Raw genomic sequence first — 23,523 nt, 5'->3', positions numbered from 1 at the left:
CTATTATTTTTTTTTCAAGTTAGGATTTTTTCCTCCCTCTCTTCTGAACACAGTACTATGTTCCTTCAGTTACTTTACCTTAAGGTTTTTTGTTTATTTTTTTTAGTGAGGCAATTGGAGTTAAGTGACTTGCCCAGAATCACACAGCTAGTGAGTATGTTATGTATCTGAGGCTGGATTTGAACTCAGGTACTCCTGACTTCAGGGCCGGTGCTCTATCCACTTTGCCACCTAGCTGCCCTCCTTTAGGTTTTTTAAAGTGCCTTTGTTCCCACTGGCTCTCTTCTCCTCACCGCTGATCCTCTCCTTTTGTTTCTTACTCTTTTTCCTTGGGGTACCAAGTTTTATTATTATTAAAAGTATAAACCAGGCTATAGCTCAGGAGAAACTGAATTTTCAGTTTTAATTTTATTTATAAAAATCTTACAAAGCAGTAGAAATCTTTTAGCAGGTTAGCTTAGGTACAGTATTTTAATCTGACAGAGACTATGCCCAATGTAAAATTCTGAAAGTCAATAGAGATGGCTCTAATTCTAAGCATCTGCACTCTTTTATATCCTTTGAATAAGAGACTAGATTACAGAGCACAATAATCTTGAAAACTAACTTAAAGAAATAATATAAGAATTAAAAGCCTCTTGTGAGCATGATCCTTTTGCTTTAGTCTCGAAAGCATTTAAGGCATAAATGTGAAGTATTGCATCTACTAACAAATTAGCAATGAGTATCCATTTATAGAGAACACTTATCTAAGGAAAAGTCTAAGAAAACATTGAAGCTTGACTTCTTTTCTACTGATGCTTATTCAGTCAGGGTTCAGTATTTTTAATTAGTAAGTTCGCTAGAAGTTTACAGGAGGCTTCTATTCTACCTTCTCCTTCTGTCCCATCATTTAAAATGTGAAAAAAGGTTATGCCTGCAAGTTATTTAAAACCCTAGGACTAGAAAAGGATACGTGACATTAAAAATCTAGTTCAAGGATTAAGAGGCTGTACTTTATTAAACAAAAAAAGAGTTAGGGAAAGACCATTTTAGATAATTTGCCAGAGTTTATAAAAGAAACAATTGTAGCTGATAGGCTCACTATTTCAATGGTGGCGGTTAGTAGCAGGTTAATGTGATAAGCAGGGGTAAGAACAGAGTTAGGACAGGCTGGATGAAATTTACAATGACAAAACAAATACAGAAATATTTACAGAAGCATAAAAGATTCATAATGAAGAATAGCTACAGAGTGCTTGGCGGCCTGTTAGTCCCCAAGCATGACTAGTCCCCTTCGAGTTCCAAGGACACCATCTTTCTTCTCTTTCCTTTTCTGCTCATGTTTCCTCCGCTGCTGTTTTCTGAAGACAAAGACAAGCACATATTTGAGATTAGGGAGCAACAAGATAATCTTGCAGCAATTAGAATACCACTTTAACATCAGAGTAGTATTAATGCCCAAACAACAAATATGCCAGATAAGAATGAAATTACAGCATTTCATCTAATGAAAGTATAAAACTATGGAGATTTTCTTAATCTGAGCTCCATGGATAGATTTCAGGGGGTCTTTAATGGGAAAAAAAATTTACATCTTCATTTTCACTAACCTCTAACTGAAACTTAGTATTTCCATCAATTATTTATTTATTTGGTGGGCAATGAGGTTAAGTGACTTGCCCAGGGTCACACAGCTAGTGAGTGTTATATGTTTGAGGCTGGATTTGAACTCAGGTTCTCCTGACTCCAGGGCCGGTGCTCTATCCACTGCACCACCTAGCAGCCCCTCCATCAATCTGAGAGAGGGCCAAAGGGGTCCAGGAAGCACAAATGGTTAAAAGCCCCTATCACCCCTATGCTAAACAGTTAAAAAATAGTGCTTCTGTAAAACATTTAATACAAGAAGAGCATTTTAAGTGTTTTTATAGAAAAGTTCAAAACTAAACAATCACAACAGTTATGTAACTGACCTGGTCTGGAGATGTGGCTGTTTGTAAGTTTTTTTGTGGAAGTCAATTCTATTTGTTGTCTCATTCAGAGCAATATTTTCTTTAGATTCCCCCCATGGTTTTAGCCTCCCTACATAAGAGCAAAAAGAAATGAAAAGTTTTAGTGATTGCTTACATTTATATCGCTGCTACCTTTGTTCTTATCAGCTATGGCTCCCTGGGGAATGTCAAAGTTTGTCCTTTAAAAAATATATATGCATGTGTGTGTGTATGTGTGTGTGTACACACACACACATACACACCCATTTACCCACACACTATACTGTCTTCTACTCATTTTGATACCATACTCCTGGAATGAACTTCAAGTATTAAGATGCTCCCTTTTCCTCCCTCCCCGCCAAAACACAGTAGTCTATTTCTGTGTCAGCCTCCTGCACAGGGCCACCTTCATACTGTTATCTATGCCGCTGAATTTTCAATATATTCTGTAGGAGGTTTTTGGAAGTCAGATATGGAAAAAAACTTGGATCAAATTATTTTCATGTAGAAAAAATTACAAACTGCATAATTTTCAAATGATCATTATTTCCACGAAGTACAAAGAAGGCATTTAACACCTCGATTATGGCAACATGAAGATGCTAACAACAACTACCTCTCTGTTGGCAGGCAGACTCCCATTGATATTCTCTATGGTTATTTTAAATGGATTTTTTCTTTCTATCTCCTGCTTTTGTTGGTAATATACAGAAATGCTGATAATTTATGTGGGCTTATTTTGTGTCCTGCAACTTTGCTAAAGTTGTTAATTATTTCAACTAGTTTTATAATTAATTCTCTAGGGTTCTCTAAGTATACAATAACTACCTCTCTCAAGGGGACACTTTTAGATTCTAGGGAGAGTCTACACCCCCAAAACCAAAATCCAACTTACTCTATTTTAACAGATATTTTCTAAAACTATAGATCTGACAGTAGTACCTTTAACTATTTAAATGCTGTGAACAATGGTACTTTTGTAAATTTTACTTTGTAAAATTAGTTGTCAGTTTGACAGGTAAGGAATTTGGATCCATATGGCAGAACACTGTGAATTCTAAATAGGTAAAGTACAAATATACACAGATCTGGAAGATATGGGAGAAAATAGAATGAAAGTTATCTCAAAACCCATAGAAGACCAATTGTTTGATTTAACAAACAGAAGGAATTACAATGAACAAGACAGATGTGTTTGAGTATATTGAAATTTTAAAAATAATACAAAACAAAACCTGAAAACTATATAATTTAAAAAACAGATTATTTATAGTCATATGTAAATAACATGCCCACAAATAAGACACCTAAAATTTGTCAGTGGTAATACTTAAAGACCTTTTGACCTAAATGGTAAAAAAATAGGAATAGAATTTTCAAAAGATAAAATACAATTATTAATAACCACTTGGAAAAAATGCTTGCGTCTAAATCCAAAACAACTTTGAGGTACCACCCTTACACTCACCGAATTGGCAAAAATAATGAAAAGCAATGAAACTCAGTGTTAGCATGGTTATAGCAAAACAAGTATGTTCATTTATTGCTAGAATTTAAAACATTAAATTACTGGGAAGCAATCTAGCATTAACCATAAAAAACAGTCATACCCTTTTGACCCAGTTCCTTTGGTTATGAATATAACTGGACAGTTTGGTTTTTTTTAGAACTGCATGTTCAAAGATTTTCCTAGCAGCATAATATGTAATTGGAAAAAACCAAACAAACCTCATAAGCAAACTAAACATCCAGCAATAGGAGAATGGTTAAATAAAGCATGAAGCAGCAAGGAACAGCAAAGACCTTGGGCTCTAGAATTAAGAGGTTCACAGCCCCTCCCAGAGCCTTAACACCCATGTGACCTTGGCTCAGCCCTCTGTCCCTGGCCTCACTCTCCTAGCAGTAAACGTGAAGGAGTTGGCCTAGATGACCTTTGGGGTCCCATCCATCACTAGTTTTTAATTTTGATAGATGGATGTGTAGTGACATTTCTAAGGATAGTTGTAGTTAGTCAGCCAGTAACCAAACTACCACCATGCTAAACTAGGTGGTAGCTTTCTCTCTCTCTCTCTCTCTTTTTTTTTTGCTTTTTGATGACACAATCTGGGGTTAAGTGACTTGCCCAGAGTCACACGGCTAGTAAGTGTCAAGTGTCTGAGGCTGGATTTGAACTCAGGTCCTCCTGACTCCAAAGCCAGAGCTCTATCCACTGCACCACCTAGCTGCCCCCAATAGCTGTCTCATTTCTTGACAAAGTCTTTGAGTCTTCAGGATGGTAGAACTGCTTAGAGGTGTGTTCTTTGCATGCCCTATGCAAAATATACTATCATGACATACCTTTGTGTGGCTCATAGCGAAGTGGACGGGAAAGACTTGCTTTGAGATCAAATACTGGTTTCTTATTACTGACTGGAGTCTGTGCTGCCTCAGCTGTAAACTTGAATGGGGTAACAACTAAAAACCAAAAGGACAAACAGAAGATTTGTAAATAGTACATAAATCACTCCCAAAGTCTCAGACTTTTCAAAGTAATGGTATCTTGTCTTGAGAAGGCAATGTATTTAAGTAGTCTAAACTTAACAGAGTCAATGAAAGATTATGTGGTAGAAAGAGTAGCTAAATAATTAGCCACTGGGCCTTATTTTTCTGTCATATCTCCCAAAACATATTTTGTCATCTTCTCTGTCCCTTATTTGGTCAAGAATTTTTCCCTATCCATAGTTTTCATGTGTATCTCCTTCTCTGTTTTTGTTTATGATGTGACTTTTTGTGTCTAAGTATCCTTTCAGAGTTTATTTTGGCATTTGGTGTGAGACATTGGTCTATACCCAATTTCTACACAGTTATTTTCCAGTTTTCTCAGCAATGTTTGTTGTGAAATGAGACTTTACTGTAATAGTCGCGGTCTTTGGGTTTATCAAATACTATGTAGCTCTACTTGTTTACTACAGTTTGTCATATACTTAATCAGCTTTTCAATTTTTTAACATCCTGCCAAATGTTTTTCATAATTATTTTATAGTATAGTTAGAACTCTGGTACTGTTAAGCCCCCTTCCTCCCACTTGTTCCCTTTATTTCCCCTTAGGATTCTTCAACTTTTGTTCCTCCAGATGAATTTTCTCCTAGTTCTATAAAGTAACCCTCTGGTGGTTTGGTATGGCACCAAGTAAGGAAACTGATTTAGGTGGCGATTTCTGTCATATTGGCCTCATCTGGTCTTGTCCATGCTTCCAAGGAAGGCCTTCCCTTTAGGCCTCCTAGGTTTGCTGTCTGTGTCCTCATGCCGTGCGCTGACTCTGCACACAGTGGGAGTAAACAAAGTGTTGTTTGCCTGCTGGGCTAAGATAAGGAAAAGGAAGGATGTTTAGGAGGCAGAAGGCTGAATTTACTACTTGTAACACTTGGCACTCTTTTGAAGTTGCCACTGAACCACACATCACGACTGTCCAGGCTCCGGGGGCCTGAGTTGTAATAAAAGCCTCCAGTGAATTAACCCTTCTTTCTTCCACCTGTCTTTCTCTGTGTGGAGACCTTTGCTGCCTTCAGACCACTGCTGCAATGTACTTTGCAGCCAGAAACTACCCCTAAAGAGGACCGTAGTCACTGTCTGCAGAGGTCTGGCTGCAGTTGGTTCAAGCTGAACTCTAGTTTGTACAATCTACTTCTGAAAACAGTTCAAGGCATGGAATTTATTCCATGAGCAGCTGCCAGTGTGGGACCTTCTGGGCTTAGATCTTGCCACGTTCAAGGACAGCCTATTAGGATCAGTGGCAGTATTTTCTTCTAAGATGTGAGTGTTTACGTACAACCTCCATCAGATTGCTTAGCTTCTCAAAGGGGATATGGAGGGAGAGAAAGAATTTGGAACTCAAAATTTTAAAAAAACAAATGTTAAACATTTTTACATGTAATTGGGAAAAAATAAAATATTTTTAAAAATTTAAAAATATTTTAAAAAATGTGAACGTTTAACACAGCCCCAGGTAGGTCCTGCTCAATCTCTGGGCTACACCTCTAGAATCCAGAAAGCAAGGTTGATTCAATGCTTGTGAGCATCTAGTATTTCCCCCAGCAGGTAGAGGTTAATTTTTGTGTGAAATATTTGCTGTTGTGAATGTAACTACTGATTATGCCTGCTGTGAGAAACTTTGGGTAAACAAGGATACATAAAAAATCCAGGAAACTAACTGGCTTAAAGATGAAGATTTGCAACATTTTTTTGTTAAAGAGGAAAGACAAGATAACATGAAGCAAACATTACCTGCAGTGTGTCCAGCCTTGGCTTGACTGGCTTCCTTTTCCTTACTCTTCACCAGGACAGCCTGGCACTTAGGCTGGGTGTCAAGCATGCTGATATATGGAGACTTTCTGGCTGGAGTCTTGGTCAGTGAGCGTTTGTGCTCGTTATCCTTAGTAGCCTCTGAGAACCTTAACAGAATAATACAATGGAATACACTCTTATTGAGAGGCTCATGCACCTTTGATGCTGACGCTCATGTCCTGGACGTCAGTTTCACCAAGCAGTGAGGGAGGGAAGCCTAAAGCAGACTTCCTCAAACTCTACTCCCACTTGTCTGATTTTTCTTCTTTGGGGAGAAGGTAGAAAATGTGTTACTGTTCTGAAAATAGACATTTTAATATAATCTCTTGAATACTGGTAAAAATGGTGGAAGGTTTTAGAGAGGACAATTCAACACAAATTATGATTAGAAATAGAATTTTAGAGTTGAAGTTGTCTAGTTTTTTTATGTAGTATATAACTTTTCTTCCTGATATCCTAGCTTTTTTTTTTTATCTAAGTGACACCATGGATAGTGTGCTAGACCTGGAATCAGAAAGATGTGAGTTCAAATATGGACGTAGACACCAGATGTGTGAGTGCAAGTCACTTAGTCTCTGCCTGCTCAATTTCCTTATCTGTAAAATGGGAATAATAGTTAACACCCCACACCTTCCAAAGCTGTTTTAAATATAAAAGGAGACATTTGTAAAGTGCCTTGCAAACTTTAAAGTGCAATATAAATGCTAATTATAATTATTATTGGCTTCAGATTGGGCTTTAGGGAAAAATAATTTTTATCCATGCATAAGCCAGATGTTTCTGGGACAGTCCAGATCCCTCTGAGGCCAGGTTAGGGCAAGCACCCTTCTGACTCAATTCTACATAGGTCTTTGAGGCTTACAAAAGGCCTTCTTCCCAAGGGCCCTGTGAGGTAGGGAGAGCAAAGATTATTATTCCCATTTTACAAATGAGAAAACCTCATCAGGTTCAGGGAAGCTGAAGGACTTGCCCAAGTTTACAGCGCTGGTAAGTGGCAGAGTAAGAATTTGAACTCAGAATTTCTGAGTTTCTAATGCTAATATAGAATGTGCTGGAGTGGGAAGGAACCATTTAGGCAGTCTAGCTAGCTGCCAGTTCAATCTATTCAAGGAGGTTTTATAAAAATACAGAACAAGAGATGATCTAGGATGATCCCCTCATTTTACAGAAGAGGAAAATGAGGCTGAGAGAAATGAAATAATTTACCCACGGTCCCATGGATATCTACTTAGGAATCCTCAAGGTAAGGGGAGTAACCACTAATTAAATGTCATACTTCCTGGTCAGATACCATTGTTCAAGTCTCAGAATTCTCCAAGGAGGTGGAGGGATCAAAGGTTGCAGGGGGTAGTAAAGCACAGTTTTTTAAAAAGGGGTAGATGTGATGTTACAGCTGCATTTTTAGCTCATAGTTCACTGTATCATAGGTTGAAGAAAATGACCCAAGCCTGGTGATTAGGAGCTTTTGGTTTAAAGGAGGAAAAAGTATGTTGGAAGTTTTGATCAGAGCATCCAGAAGACATTACTGGAGCTAGAATTAAGAGCTGCTGGGAGTCTGCTTGGCATTCACAGCTCTTTTAATATCTCCAAGATTTTTTGGCCAAGTCTGGAAATGTCATAGTTCTGAGCCAAATATAATTCAGTCACATTGTTGAGTGTGTGTCCAAGCAAAAACAAGATCACGGAGATGGTAGTGTTTGAGATTTCAGACTCCCAAACTAGTTTTCTTTCCATTCTACTACAGTAGTCCATTTTCTTATTTTCTCTAGTAATTAATTGCATGTATATGTTTAGGGAAACTGGAAAAGATCAAAAACAAAAAAATCTAAAACACTGTATTCCCTCAAACCTGAGGCTAGTCAATTGGGGTAACTTTAAAAAAAAATCATGGGAGAGGCAGCCAGGATAGAGCACTAGCCCTGGAGTCAGGAGGACCTGAGATCAAATGCAGTCTCAGACCAGACACTTGACACTTACTAGCTGTGTGACCCTGGGCAAGTCACTTAACTCCAATTGACTCACCAAAAATAAAATAAAATAAAATAAAATAAATCACGCAACTGGTACTTTTTTTTTATCTCCCCCTGATATTTCACCACCTTAACAAGTGGGTAACATAATTATGTTGTAGGATTATTAGAACCTTTAGATAGGATTAAAAGAGCTTCTGAAGACTGCCTATTGGTTTATCTCCTTTACCTGACATTCATTTTGTTAGTTGAGAGGGTAGACGGCTTGAACAGTTTCTGACACAAGATACTTCGATTCGCCGTCCCAACGGATATACGAAGTGAACGCCGTGGACTGGCAGGAGTGCAGGTCGAAGAGGGCCTGCCTCTCTGAGGAACTGGGCTGACTACCCTCATGCCAGATGAACTTTTCTGAAAGAAGAAACAAAAAGAATTGCCACGTTTTTAATATAATGGTTTCTAGTGACTGTCAGTCCACTAAAAATCACGTTTTACTGGTAAATTTTGTTCCTTTAGTATGAATGGAGAGTTTCCAAAATAATCTCATTATCATGGCATCCCCACAAAAGGTCGAAGAATTATAACATTTCAGGAACTGCACCAGTGGCCATGTTGTTTTATGGTGACTTGGAACACAAGCACAAGGACAAATGGCCCCCATAGACTCTCTAGTTCCCGGCCAATGTATAGGATAAAGAAGGAGCAGAAGACCCCTGCACAGAATACCCCAAAGGGGAACATCTATGAGATCTCTTAGAAATGCCTGTTGACCTATTTGAGAACCCCTACTAAAGAAGACAGAAACCAAACATAGTTCAAGTTAAAAATTTTCTGAGTATCTGCTACATCTCAGACATTGTGCTAGTTGCTTACTGGCTTAAGACAAGAGGACTAGAACATATTGATACATTGAATCAAGCAATTACTTATAAATTCCTAAATTCTTCAGAAAAATGTCAGAAGGCTTACCTTGGAATTACTGTGGGGAGTTCCAGTTAGGTTAGCTTTTTTAGCTAATATCTGTCAAAAGGGAAAGAAAAATTTGAGTACTGAATTCCATTAGTCTTAACTACATCACAAAGAAATTTAATCTTAGTTGATGGCACAGAGAAGACTGTTGAAATTGGCAATATGTTGTCAAAGGTAGCAGAATTCAGATTAAGATCTAAAAGAGAAACTAGAGAATTGCATTTAAACAGTCTACAATGCCAAGATCTCAAGTAATCCTTTACCATAGACTCAGCAGTATTAGACAATGACATATAATTTCTATATTACAGAATGCATTTTAAGAAAGAAAATAATTCTTATTTCTATTTTTAAAAGTCCAAAGTTTTTTTTTGAACTCTTAGGAGACCACTTTTCTGGTTTTTTTTTTTTGTTGTTGTTTTTTTTTTTTGGTGAGGCAATCGGGGTTAAGTGACTTGCCCAGAGTCACAGCTAGTGAGTGTTGTGTCTGAGGTTGAATTTGAAACTCAGGTCCTCCTGACTCCAGGGTCAGTACTCTATCTACTGCGCCCCGTAGCTGCCCCTAGACCACTTTTCTGTCAGCACCAGTTACATTTAAGTTTGATTTGAACAGCTTTATAACGGCCCTGCTTTCTAAAAGAGTGTCAGGTAGCTGGATGTATTAACAATAGTTTAACTCTTTTGGTAAAACCATCTGAGGTTTTGCCAGGAAGAAAACTGTTCGTGGCTACAGCTCCTGTGCTAATACATGTAATTTACCTTGTCTATAATTTATTCTCCCCTAGGCACGTAAATATTGTGGTGGCAAAAGCCTACCATAAAAGGTAGCGGTGGAAGACCATAAGTAAATTGAATTCATTTCAGTCTAAAGAGCCGTTGTAAAAGCTTCCATATGGACAAAAGCACAAATTCAATAACTCTGACAATACAGATGAAAACACAATCAAAAGAAGTCAAACTTTTAGCAACTGGAAAAACCAACTAGGGTCCCATGGAACAAGACTCTGAAACATATCTCATGGCAGAAGGACTGAGGACTATTAGAATAGAATATCACATTCCTTATAAAATATGGTTATTGCGTTAGATGGTTTTTTGCATAACTTTTTTTTGAGGGAGCATGAAGTCACGCTCAGTTGGAGGCAGGGGTTGAAGTGACTGTGATGTAAAAACAAAAGACATCAATAAGGCTTTTTGAAAATAAAAAGTCTACAATAAAAAGGTAGGAAGACTGTAATGGTAATTCACATTTGATTCCAGAACACATTTTATAGTTTATACATGAAGTTTCCTACAAATGGTTGGACTGAAAAGCTCCAAACCATTCCATCTTTCCACAACACCATCACCCTCTGTCACTGCCATTCAGCTTCTCAGGGATCATGGGAGAAAAAGAAAATTCATCCAGGATGATAACTAGTAATTATAAAGTTTGTTGGATGGTAATTGTCCCAAATGACATACTAGGTAGAAAAAAAGAATTTGATCCTTGACTTCAAAAGCCACAATGTTTTAACATGCTGGTTGGTGGCAGAGAAAGAACACTGTTGGAGGTATCCAAGACTCAACCCTAAATAGAGGGGACACTACATACTGTCTCCATCCTGTTTCTCTGCAGCCAAGTCCCAGCTGCATCGTGGCAAAGCTAAAACAATTAGAGACAAACGTTCACATTACACACATACACAGAGACTTCAAAAGGGGTCAACAACTTTGTGGACTTTTTATTTAAAGGAGTCAGTAAATAACAGTTTATGCCACAGGTATAATTATTTTCAATATTTTGGGGTTTTTTTCCCTTTTTTTTTTTCTGTTCCTACTTGTATATTTTATTACTCATGCTTGTCAGTGGATACTAAAATGAAAGCAAAGAATGTATTTAGTAAGACAGAAAGAAAGAGAGCCAAAGACTTTTGGTGGCTTGAAAGTAGGGAAGAAACGGGCCTCTTGGGTCATGACAAGGGAAGGGATTTAGAAGAAAGGCACAAAACAGGAAACAAAAAGTAGTGGGCTCTTTCCAATAAATCAATAAGTGCTTACTAAGTACCTACTGTGTTCAGGGTACTGTGCCCTGGTGATACAAATACAAAAGGGACACAGTCCCTGCTTTTAAGGAATTTACATTCTAGTGGAAAGTAGAGATGGGAGAATGCGACATATTCACAGAAAGGTAAGTATAGGATATAAATAATAAATACAAAAGTGATTTGGGGTGGAGATCTTCACAACAAGGGAGTAATCGGAAAAGCCTCATGGCAGAGGTAACTTTTAAGCTGAGCTTCAAAGGGAAGGGGGAGGGGTGGTTTCATAAGGTAGAGGTGAGGAAAAAGAACATTTCAGTTCTGGGGGACATATGTAGAAATGGAACACTGACAAAAACACAGAAAGCAAGTTTAGTTAGAGTCCCAGGGAGGAAGTAATATGTACATAGCCTGCAAAGACGGTTCTTGGAGTTGGATGGGAAGGACTTTAAATGCCCAACCAGGGAGTTTGTATTTTATTCTATTGGCAATGAGGAGCTACAAGCTAGCGTCATGGTCAGACCTTGATTTCTCTAATGAAAAAAGTAATAGGAGATTTCCCTAGGAATAAGTACAAGGACTGATCTCATTAAACATTTCTGTCAATCTGTAAGAGTCAGTGCCCTGCAAAAATCTCAGTTTGTAGATGACAAGACTTTTCTGGGAAGTAAAACACCAAGTTGACAGGGACACGCTGAACCTTAGGAAAGCAGCTCGGTCCAGACCATTCCTGGGTGACCTAGAGGTATCAGGGGCCAATGCAATTTGGTAGTAAGGTAGATAAAGGGATTGGGAGGCTCCCCACAAACCTCAGGATACTTCAGTCATGAGTGGGTCAGATGAACAAGTGCAGAATTACTTTGGAGTCAGGGAATTTGTTTTTAAGTAATATAGGCTAGAAATAAGGTAACTTTACAAGAGACTGGATTTGTCTGTCAGTCACTCATAAATGGAAGAAAAATCTTGGACGTTTGGGGGTTTTATATCTCAAGTCACTGAGGTTCACATCACTGAAGACATCTGTACCCTATGTTCCTTGGTGCCACTGACAGAATTCTGGGTAGCTCATGCTTTTTCACAGGCTGGAAAGTCTTGAGTGTAAATTATACAGATATGGTACACAGTGCCTTGAACTTAATGGTAACTGAGTATGTAAATTAAAGCTAACATTAGTAAATCACTAACAATAGCTTTTCCTATAACTTTATTTCATTGTTTAAAAATAAAAGCCCAAATCTGTCAAGGATGCAATTTAGGTGTCATACCTTTAATTCCTTCACTGAGTTGCTAAGGACTTCCATACGTTTCTTTTTTCGGTCAATATATTTGTCAATAGATTCCATTTCCTTAAAATGAGCTTCATGAATCTTCTTAAAATCTACAGTATTACCCCCCCCAAAAAGAAAATTAAGTCATCAAGACCAAACCCATTTATTCACATTTTCTGTTTGCCCCTAATACTAAGCCCTTCTTTTGTTCGTTCTTGGGATCTTTGACTTCTTTGAAGATTCTGCTCAAGTGACATTTTCCACCTGTCACTGCTGCTAGGGCTCTCCCTCTCTTCCTTCTCCAAACGACCCCATATTCATTTCATGTATTCCTCTATAAGTACACATCTTCCCCCTTAGGATATAAGCTCCTTGATGGCAGTCCCTGCCTGTAATGTCAATGGCCTGTAATTTCTATACCCAGCACTTGGCCCAGTGCCTGGTACATAGGAGGCACTTAATAATGCTTGTTGATTATCACAGACATGCAAATTTCAACATGCTCTTTGTGCAAGCTTTCCCAAGCGTGGTAATGTTTTGGTAAGTCTAGGTGGTCTAAGATCAAGGAAGAAAAGCCCCACCTTGTAGATTTTCTATGTGTTACTGTCTATCCTTTACCCTTTTCACTTCTTGCCAAAATATCTTGGTTTGGACAGAAATAAGACAGAAATAATAGCATCTTTATGCATGACAATTTGGCTTTTCAAAATAGGTTTAGAAAGCCTTGTGTTATCTAATTCATTAGTTCTGTGAGCATTTTAGTGCTTACGTACATAGGAGTACACTAGGCAGTATAAATGTCAGAGGGAAGCATTCAAACAGTCCCTCGTGAACTTTCCTGGCATCTGATTCAGGGCTGTGTGTTAACAATTATTTAAACTTACTTGGAGTTGTAAATATTGCTCTCCTTCTCTTAGATTTGGACAAACCATCTCTACGATGAGGGCTCTTTCCTCCTGAAGGGATATTTAAAAGAGTATCACCTAATTCAGAGAGAAAGATTAGTTAAAAGGGCTCAAAGGAGCTTTTTCCCAGATCACACAGCCAGCCTGCATTCAGGCAGGCTCTCGCCCTGATGCTCTCAGTCACAGGGCCTCTGGGTAAGAGGGAGATGCTTATTTTCTTTGTTCCTCTGCTTTAAGCCCACCTCCGAAGTAAAGAAAGCCAGAGAACAGCTGCTCGATCTTATTTAAACTCTGTGGATCTCCTACTGGTGCTTAATATTGCTGAATGTCTTTACTGGTTCTGAATTTGGAGGACCTCCTTGCTAATCAGGGCTCTTTATCTACTTTACATACCTTCCACCTCTTTCTCGTCAGAGCAAAGTGCCCGCTTGTTCTTTTGCTTATCTTTGGATGGCTTTGTGGCCTCTGCAGCAGCTAAGGCATTCTCCTTCTGATATTTTTTCTGTTGGGGAGACCCAGGATGATCACTTTCTATCATCTCTGAATGATCCTGTTACAAAATTCAGGGGTTCCATTAAGCCATAAAAGGGCGACCAAAGTGAGGGAAACAAAAAATTAAGTAGAGAAGCAAGGAAGGACAGAATTTTCACTCAAGTCTATTTGTAAAGAGAACAGGAGAAAGACAGAACAGGGCTGGTCCTTTAGCTGCAAGGTCAACAGTATCATTATAATGTAATGTGCAATTGAGAGATACTTTTTTGGTCCACTGCTGAGGATAACTTGCAGATAGGACTCCTTTGGAGCACCCATAAGGTTGGGGACCTGATCTAGGCAAGGAAAGACTGGGTATATCTAGATAAAAAATATACTAACTTGAGGACAGCAGGTCTTGAGGAAGTGACATCTGAATGAAAGAAAGGATAAGATGAAGGATTTATTTATCAAGCCATTTGAATATATGAGGGAAGACTCCAGAAAACAACAGCTTAACACTCACAAAGATTAACAAGGTCAGGTGGAGAGTGAACCCTGCAGAGTTGAATTGTAAAAAGTTTTAGATTTATGTTTCTATTTCTCCACATCGTCACATGTTATATATCTATGTTACCATGAGAAAAAGCGTCTTCCTTTCTGAAACATAGATTAGCTATAAAAGTCTGAGATAGTTGGGTTTTGTTGTTGTTGGTTTTTGCTTAGGCATTTTGGGTTAAGCGACTTGCCCAGAGTCACACAGCTAGTAAGTGTCAAGTGTCTGAGGCTGGATTTGAACTCAAGTCCTCCTGACCCCAGGGCTGGTGCTCTATCCACTGCGCCACTTGGCTGCCCCAGTCTAAAAGAGTTTTGATGTGTAGGGTATGAGAATGGGGAGAAAAATAAGCCATATGCCACAAAGCCTTGCTTGTGGAGGTCTCTGAATAAACCCCATGTAGGACAGTCCACTTTAGGCACATGCATTATGTGGGCCACTCTTAAAAAGATATCTCTCTACCTCCTAGGCTGCTCTTTTGCTTAAATGAGGGTGACCTGATGAAGCCTACAACAAACAGAAAACTTAACACCACAGATCTACCAACACTGAATTCAGCCGTCATTTCCGCCTTGTCTTACACTCTTCTTAGACAGCTGCACTAGTATTAGGCTCTAAATTAATACCCTCAGAATCCAGCAACACATGTAGTTACCCACACTCCCCCTTCTCATAGTGTGCATCTAGCCTGGGCTTCCACACTCTCACCTTGGAGCCGAGGTTTCCTGGGGCTGCTTTGCCTTTTCCCAGGGGTGAAGTCACAGAGACAAGCACAGCTTCCTGGTCAGATTTGTCTTCACTGCCATTAAGCATTTCTATCTCCTCATGAGAAGAAGCAGAGATATTACTTTTGCCATCCTGTAAAAAAGAAAAACAAATTTATCACATCCTAAGTATAGGAAAATATTCAGTGAAAAACTATTCTCTACATGAAAAACCATATTTCAAATGCAAAACAAAACATACTTTATATGTGTAAAAGCAATATTTGAAAACCCCATTAACTTAAGAGTAGGCCTAGGGGAAGAAAACTAGGGAATTTTTATAGAAAAGCAGATTTATTCTATTCTAATGCCTTATCACAGGGGAAGGTTATCTTAACACAGTTCAAGTTCTCATAAATCCTACTAAACTGGAAGGACTTCAAGAATAGGGCATGCAAATCTAGTGAGGAACTACTGTCAGAGAACGAGCTTATCTAACTTTAGAGCTAAATTCACTAGGGTGGCTATAGGGTGATTTTTTTTGGGGGGGTGGGAGGGGCACGGCAGCAGCACAGCAATTATTAAATGCCATCTACTAAATCATAGAGGGTTTTTCCATCAGTGGGAAGAGTACTCCATACTGTCAAAATAACAGGTCCTTGAAATAAAGCAGATACTACCTCTTCTCGGTACCATGGATGACCAGGGTATTCTAAAGTGCACTGGATCTGGAATACGAGGCTATGATTCTGCTCCTTACTTCCTGAGAGAGATATACTTCTTTTGACCTTGGCTTCCTCATCTCTACAATAAGAAGGGTTGCAACACCGGTGTCCTCTAAGGTTCATTTGGCTTTGAATGTTAAAAGACAATGATCTCAAGGCTGATGTGGAAGCAACAAGATAGAGCAGAAGGCCTCAGCTCAAATCTCTGCACCTTTCTAGGCTTCTGTAAATTAGGGATCATGATACTTTCATTTCTCACTTGACAGGGTTGTTGGGATCATCCAATAAGAGAAAATGTCATTTTGAGCATAAATGCTCCAGATATATAAACAAATATCTTGTCTGGATTCAGTCAAGTAAGATGGATAGAAAGCTGGCCCTGGAGTTGGAAACACTAGGGTTCTGGTCCCATCTTGGCTGTGTGGACCTAGTAGCTCAGTGATGTAGACATCCTTCTGACACTGTGAGTTAGATATCATAGCTCTGGTCCGACTCTCTCCCTCAAATATTGCATTTAATTATTCATTAAAACTGTTATTATTTAATAATAGGGGATAGTTTAAACAGGTATAATTGATACAACAAATAAGATTAAAATATAATTAATATATTACTTTTATTAAATAATTGCTTATACATAACTTAGCAAGAAACTGAATTGTTATTTTCATCGGATTATGGCTCCCAGGTGGATGTTTGTTGCTGTTGCTAAGCTCAATTATTATTATTTTTGTTTTAGGCAATTGGGGTTAAGTAACTTGCCCAGGGTCACACAGCTAGTAAGTGTCAAGTGTTTGGTCTGAGGCCACATTTGAACTCAGGTCCTCCTGACTTCAGGGCCGGTGCGCCATCTAGCTGCCCTTGCTAAGCTCAATTATTGCAACAATCTCCCAACTGGACTCCAGTCTCCTAGTCTCTCATCTTTCCCATTCACCTTCCATACACCTGTTGGAATAATCTTAAAGCCCAAGTCTAACCTGGCCACTCCCCTGCTCAAGAATCTTCAGTGTCTCACTTTTGCATCTGGGATAAATATAAACTTGGTTTGTTCTTTAAAGCCCTTCATAATCTTCCTCCAGCTTACCTTTCTAAACTAACTCCACATTACTCTCCTTCATACTTTTAATACGCCAGCCAAACTTGCCTACCTGGTGCTCCCTGGACTTAGCCTTCTCTCTCCTACCTGTATGAATTTCCAGTGGCCTTTTCCCATTCCTGGAATGGATGACCTCATCACTTCTGCCTCTCAGAGTCCCTAGCTTCCTTACATTTACCTCTTTCTATGAGAGGCCTGTTCACTGAATGGGTGTTGCCTCACTCAAAGTGAGAACCTGAAAAGACCTTAGCTTAAAAGGGCCAAGGTCCTCTACTGCATCCTGCACCATCTCCAGTCGTCCTGATCCATATTCTGGCCACTGGACCCACGTGGCTCTGGAGGAGAAAGTGAGGCTGGTGACTTTGCACAGCCCTCCCTCACTAAAATCAAAGTCAATTGCAAGTCACGTCATCATCTCCCGAATGTCACGGTACTCTTGGAGAACGGAAGGACAAACCACAGCAATTCTCCACCCAAAAAATTATGTATATTCTTAATAGTGTTTATATGTTGCTCCCAACCCCAACCCATCCCAGTAGAAGATAAACTCTCTGAGGGTGAGGGCCAGTTTGGCTTTTTTTCTCCAGCACCTTCCACAGTGTCTTACACATAGCTGGTTCTTAATAAATGCTTATTGGCTTAGAATAACTATGGAGGATTCATCAACAGGAAACCAGACTTTAGAAAGATTAGAGCCAGAGACACAGATCTATCTAGACTATGAAGGGAACGGAGGAAAGCCTGTGGGGAAGAATAATACCGAATTATCAGGTCACATTTATATATAACCATGTCTTTACAACGTCTTAAGTACTTTAAAATTCCCTGCCTTTTTACTCTGTTTCCTCATACATCATTGAGGCATTCAGTGATCCATCTGGTACCATGTAAATTCCTGATTGTTGAGAACTCTGGTCTTTGTACAATGAAACAGAGTTTGGCAGTCAGTAGTTTCATTAGATTTTTAGGTGCTAGATTCCACACTTAGCTGCTGGAAAGCAGCATTACTAATCAAAACAAAAGTCACTTGTTTGGTTAATTATCCATGGAAACTAATTCTATTTCCAACAGCGGTCCCCAAAATATCCATTAGCAGAAGATTGTAAGTCAACTTCAATTATGATGAATACTTACTTACTAAGGTCAGTTTTTTGCTTACTTACAGGCTTATATAACAAGATGTGATTACTTACCTGACTCTCATTTTCTTTCTTGAACTCATGTTGAAAGTATTCTTTCAATGATTTTAAAAGTTTGTCCCCCTACAAAGGGTTAAAGAATTCATAATTACAGTGGAAATCAAATGAAGACGTAGAACCATTGCACTCTTCCCCATGGTTCCCCATTTCTTTGGTCCCAACTTTCACCACCCTGTGCAGACTTCCCAAATGAGAGATATACTAGATGACTATCAGAGAACTGAACTTTACACGACTTGAATACTGACTCAGAGACTCACTTATCAAAATGCAGTGCAGTACAGTAAAAAGAACACAGGTTTTGCAGTCAGGCAGCAAGAACTGGGTTACCAAACTACCTACCTGACCTTGTGCAAGATACTTTAAATATGCTAAGCCTAGTTTTCTCATTTGTAAAATAAAAGGGTTGAACTAACTGATCTTCAAGGTCCCTACCAATTCCACATCCTATGGATCTTTTCTTTTCTTTTTATTTTGGTGAGGCAATCAGGGTTAAGTGACTTGCCCAGGGTCACACAGCTAGTGAGTGTCAAGTGTCTGAGGCCGGATTTGAACTCAGGCCAGAGCTCTATCCAGTGAGCTACCTAACTGCCCCCATGCTATGGATTTTTATATATGACAGAGATACTAGTCTTAACGAGATTGGAAGTTATAAACAGTAACTTCACATTCTCTTCTGCAGTTGAGATTCTGAAAGAACTGATGACTCATCAGACTGGCAAAGTTGACAAAACAGAAAATGACAAATGCTGGAGGAGCCATGGGAAAACAGATATTGTTAACATACTATTCATGGTGCTGTGAATTGGTATAACCATTCTGGAAAGCAATTTAGGACTATGCCTAAAAAGTTACACAATTACTTATCCCATTTGACCTATCGATACCATCGCTATGCTTATACCCCAAAGACATCACTGAGAGAGGAAAAGGACCCAGTATGTACAAAAATATCTGTAGTAGTTCTTCTTGTGGTGGCAAAGAACTGAAAACTAAGGGAATGTTCGTCGATTGTAGAATGGCTGAACAAATTATAGTATGTGTATATAGCATGTATAGTATATTGGGATATTGTTGTGCTATTAAAAAATGATGATGACCATTTCAGATAAATCTGGGAAAACTTATATTAAAAAAGGGAGGAGAACAATTTATACAATAAGAATAACATCGTGAAAAAAATTTGGGACACTTAAGAACTCTGTTTAATCTAACGGCTAATTATAAATGAAAAGGATTCATGACAAAGCATGCTACTCACTGCCTCACAGGGGTGATGGATTTAGGGTGCAAAATGAGACATATTTTTTGGACATGGCCAATGTAAAAATCTGTTTTGCTTGACTGTGCATATTTCTTATAAGAGTTTTTCTCTTCCAATGCAGGAGGGGCAAGGAGAGAAAATTTATTTTATTTAGTTTAGCAGTTTATACTGTTATAGTAATCTGAGGAAATTAAGTGGCCGCTAACATACCATCTAGAAAAAAAATTAGGCAATTAATTTTCTACTCAAGATCTAATGTTCCAAGGAACAAATGGAAAGTTGTCTGAAATGGCTCTACAAACACCTCATTTGTAGCAGTTATTCACTTTGAAATGAACCAAGACAGGGCACTAACCTGTTTATTTCTCAATTGCATGTAAATTTTTTTAACATTTTAAAAAATATTTTTAGTTCCAAATTCTCTCCCACCCTCCCTCTCCTTAAGGCAAGCAATTTGATATAGATGATATATGAAGTCCTGCAAAACATATTTCCATATTAGTCATGTTGCAAAAGAAAACATAGACCATGAATCTCTCCCCCTCCCCCAATAAAAATAAAGTGAAAAAAGTATGCTTTGACCTTCATTCAGACTCCATCAGTTCTTTTTCTGGAAGTTGATAACATTTTTCATCCTAAGCCCCTCAGAATTGTCTTGGATCACTGTATTGCTCAGAATAGCTAAGTCATTCACAGTTGTTCCTTGTACAATATTGTTACCGTGTACAATATTCTCCTAGTTCTGTTCACTTCACTTTACATTAGTTCATATAAGTCTTCCCAGGTTTTTCTGAAACCATTCTGCTTGTCATTTCTTACAGCACAACAGCATTCCATCGCATACCTCATTTTGTTCAGCGATTCTCCAACTGATGGGCATCCCCTCAATGTCTGATTCTTTGCCACCACAAAAAGAGGTGCTATAAATATTTTTTGTACACATATGTTCTTTTCCTTTTTCTTTGATCTCTTTGGGATATAGACCTAGTAATGATATTTCTGGGTCAAAGGGTATGCACAGTTTTATAGTCTTTTGGGCATAGTCCAAACTGCACCAGCTGAGAGACATGGTAATAAAAGGGGACTCTAAACCATCACCAACACCTAGGCTTTCCTACCCTTCAGGCACAACAGGTGGCAGACCTAAGGCCTCCTTTGTGTGTGTGTGTGGAGGTGGTGGCAATTAGGGTTAAATGACTTGCCCAGAGTCATAGTGTTATGTGTCTGAGGCTACATTTGAACTCAGGTTCTCCTGAATCCAGGGTTGGTGCTCTATCCATTGTGCCACCTAGCTGTCCCTAAGGACCCCTTCTAAAGGTCTTTAGTGACTGGATAGGCAGCTAGATGGCTTAGTGGATAGCACACTGGGCCTGGAGTCAGGAATTGCTGAGTTCAAATCCGACCTCAGATACCTACTAGCTATGTAACCCTGGGCAAGTCACTTAATCTCTATTTACCTCAATCCAGTGGAGAAGGAAATGGCAAACCACTGCAGTATCTTTGCCAAGAAAACGCCCGTGGACAGTACTGATGTGCTGTGGACCATAGTCCACAGAGTCATGAAGGGCTGGACACAACCAAATGAGTGACTGAATAATCAGCTTGAGATTTCTATTGTTAATTATGGCACCCAATGAATGAAGGGAGGAGCCAGATGAATTCTTTTTGTATAAAAGGTCACACATCACAGAACAAGCACTATTAGGAAAACCTTATCAAAACAGATATACTATACTGCTTTCAACCCTCCTACAATAATCTTCCCTAGTTACAGCCCCCAGAGTGACTCGTGCAATGCACAACAATGAGCAATGACAACCTGAAGATTATAAAAAACCACTGCCCTATTTTGAAATTTTGCCTAAGGGTTAGACTGCCTTCCCTGATCCCCAGAGTTTTTATTGAACTCTCTCTTGTGAAGTTATTTGTATAGACACATTGGGTCCTTACCCCAAGACAAACATAGGTCTCAAACAGAGCACCTAGCACAGAGGCATGCCCTCAGCACACACTTAATAAATGTTTGTTGAATAGAACTTACTGAAGAATTCTCTCTACTAAGACCACAGACCTACAATTTATAAAACATAAGGGGCTCCTTTTAGAGTTTTCTAACATAGCCAGTGTTATTTCCCCAGCCCACCCCCATTCTGGGAAAAAGAAAAGAATTGGTGTATTTATCACTTGGCAGGTGATAGCAGGGGGCCATGTCCAGTCCTTCTGATTTATGTCTTGCCTCTGGAACCAGATGGCTCTGGAGGGGAAAGTGAGGCTGCTGACCTCAAACAGCCCTCTCTCACTTAAATCCAAAGCATTTGCATGACATGGCATTACCTTCCTGATGCCATAGTCCTCTTTGAGAAGGAAGGACTGTTTGTCCAGGTGATGCAGTAGTGCTGGGCCTGAAGATGGAGTCCAAACCCCACCTCAGACACTTAATAGCTATGAGACCCTGGGCAAGCCATTTAACCACTCAGCCTCAGTTTCCTCTTCTGTCAAATGAGGATAATAATAGCATCTATCTCCGAGGGCTGTTGTGAGGGCAGAATTAGATAATATTTGTAAAGTGCTGACAATAATAGCATCTAATAACAGCCAGCACCTACTTCAGTCTCCACATTAGTAAAATGTTAATTATAATAATAGTACCACCCTCACAGCGTTGTTGTGAGGATCAAAGGAGATGATATAAGTAAAGCACTTTGCAAACTTTAAAGCCCAAAGTGTGTCCCTGCTGTTACCAATACTATCCATCACAGCTTCAAGTACACTTAGAGGGTAATCACCACTAAGTCATCCTTTAACCAAAAAGCCTTCTGGCCCAGCCAATGCCTTTCTCAGCCTCCTTTTTCTGGGCAAAGCTAGAGGACCTAAAGTGCTCTCAAGATTGTAAGGCTGAGAGGCAGCACTGTATGATGGAAGGATATGGTTTCAAATTCTACCTTACTACCTGTATGGCCTTGCACAGTGGCTTCATCTCAGGACTTCTGTCTCCCCCTCCCCCCCAATAAAACAAAGGTATCGGGCTGGGACTAGATAACCCACCTCTAAGGCCCCTCCCAGCTTTAAATCTATGATGCCAGGATAGGATCTCCCTGGCCAAATAGGGAAGGGATGCTTGAGAACCCTATGGAGCAGCAGTAACAACGGTCAAGTCCCATAGCCCCGGCATGCACTTCGAAAAACATTTGTAAAGTACCCACTGTATGCCAGGCTCTGGGGCTACCAAGACCAAAGGGCTCACATACACTAGTAGACAAAACATTCAGACTTCAGGGGAGGGGCCAGCCCCCTCAGAGGATAGATCACTGGAATGGAGAGTGGCAAGAGAGTGTAAATGTTTAACAGCCAGTTCTCCAAAAAAGAGATGTACGCATGCCACACTTTTAAGTTTAATTGGCATTTTTAACAGTTTTATCCAGCACTTCCCTGAGTCTGGACAATCAATAAATCAATACATCAAGCACTGATTTGTAGCGTTTGCCAGATTTCCGGCGGCCATACTGTAGGCGCTAATAAATGTTTATTTGAATGAATGAATATGAAAGTTGTATTGTAAATACAACAAACATTTCACAATCGGTTATTAGCAGCAGGTGGAAGCTGGCTCCAGCACAACCCTGGCTGGAAGGGATCAGTCTTACGGATCACTCGAGTATCACCTGCCTTTGTCCGTCCTCGTACCCACCGACCCTCCTCCCGGAGCCCCGCAGAGGCCCTGCCCCTCATACCCGGAGATTGGCCCGGAGGCCAAAGCTCTTGGCCAAGCTCTGCAGCTCGCAGTACTTGAAGGAGTCCAGCTCCGCAGCCAAAGGGAAGGCCATGCCGCTCTCTCCCATCGGGACGCGTCTCTCCTGCTATCAAGTTCCCCGAAGTCTAACAGACGAGACGGCAACAGTTCAAAACTCCCGCGCCACCCACGGAAACGTTATTTGCTAATTTCTGCCAGACCGTTTAAATTGAGGGATGCCGTCTTCTCATTGGTTGAGCGTGGCTAGGGAGGCGGGGATCCTGAATTCCCCCAATAGCAAGCCGACCTCGATTCCGTCCCCTCCCCCCTCCAGCACGATTGGCTCGGG

At 39.6% G+C, this 23,523-nt stretch overlaps 1 protein-coding gene across 2 annotated transcripts; it reads right to left on the bottom strand.

Moving 5' to 3' along the window:
• Nucleotides 1-389: 389 nt before the first annotated feature.
• On the bottom strand, nt 390-23,514 carry NUSAP1 (nucleolar and spindle associated protein 1). 2 transcript variants are annotated; one of them, XM_021009373.2, is made up of 12 exons: nt 23,176-23,514; nt 18,175-18,243; nt 15,165-15,314; nt 13,823-13,979; nt 13,409-13,507; nt 12,522-12,634; nt 9,236-9,286; nt 8,496-8,677; nt 6,237-6,403; nt 4,311-4,427; nt 1,953-2,061; nt 390-1,343 (listed from the first exon to the last, which is right to left on the bottom strand). In XM_021009373.2, the coding sequence occupies exons 1-12, from the start codon at nt 23,281-23,283 to the stop codon at nt 1,250-1,252; spliced, it is 1,416 nt and encodes a 471-aa protein (XP_020865032.1). In that variant the 5' UTR covers nt 23,284-23,514; the 3' UTR covers nt 390-1,249. The 2 variants fall into 2 exon arrangements, with proteins under 2 accessions (XP_020865032.1, XP_020865033.1); XM_021009374.2 differs by having other exon boundaries at nt 13,823-13,931.
• Between the last annotated feature and the right edge of the window lie 9 nt (nt 23,515-23,523).

This window comes from Phascolarctos cinereus, unplaced genomic scaffold, assembly GCF_003287225.1.
Source record: "Phascolarctos cinereus isolate Bilbo 61053 unplaced genomic scaffold, phaCin_HiC Scaffold_3;HRSCAF=262, whole genome shotgun sequence".
Classification (NCBI taxonomy): Eukaryota; Metazoa; Chordata; class Mammalia; order Diprotodontia; family Phascolarctidae; genus Phascolarctos; species Phascolarctos cinereus.
This window is presented reverse-complemented; position numbering and strand designations above follow the sequence as displayed.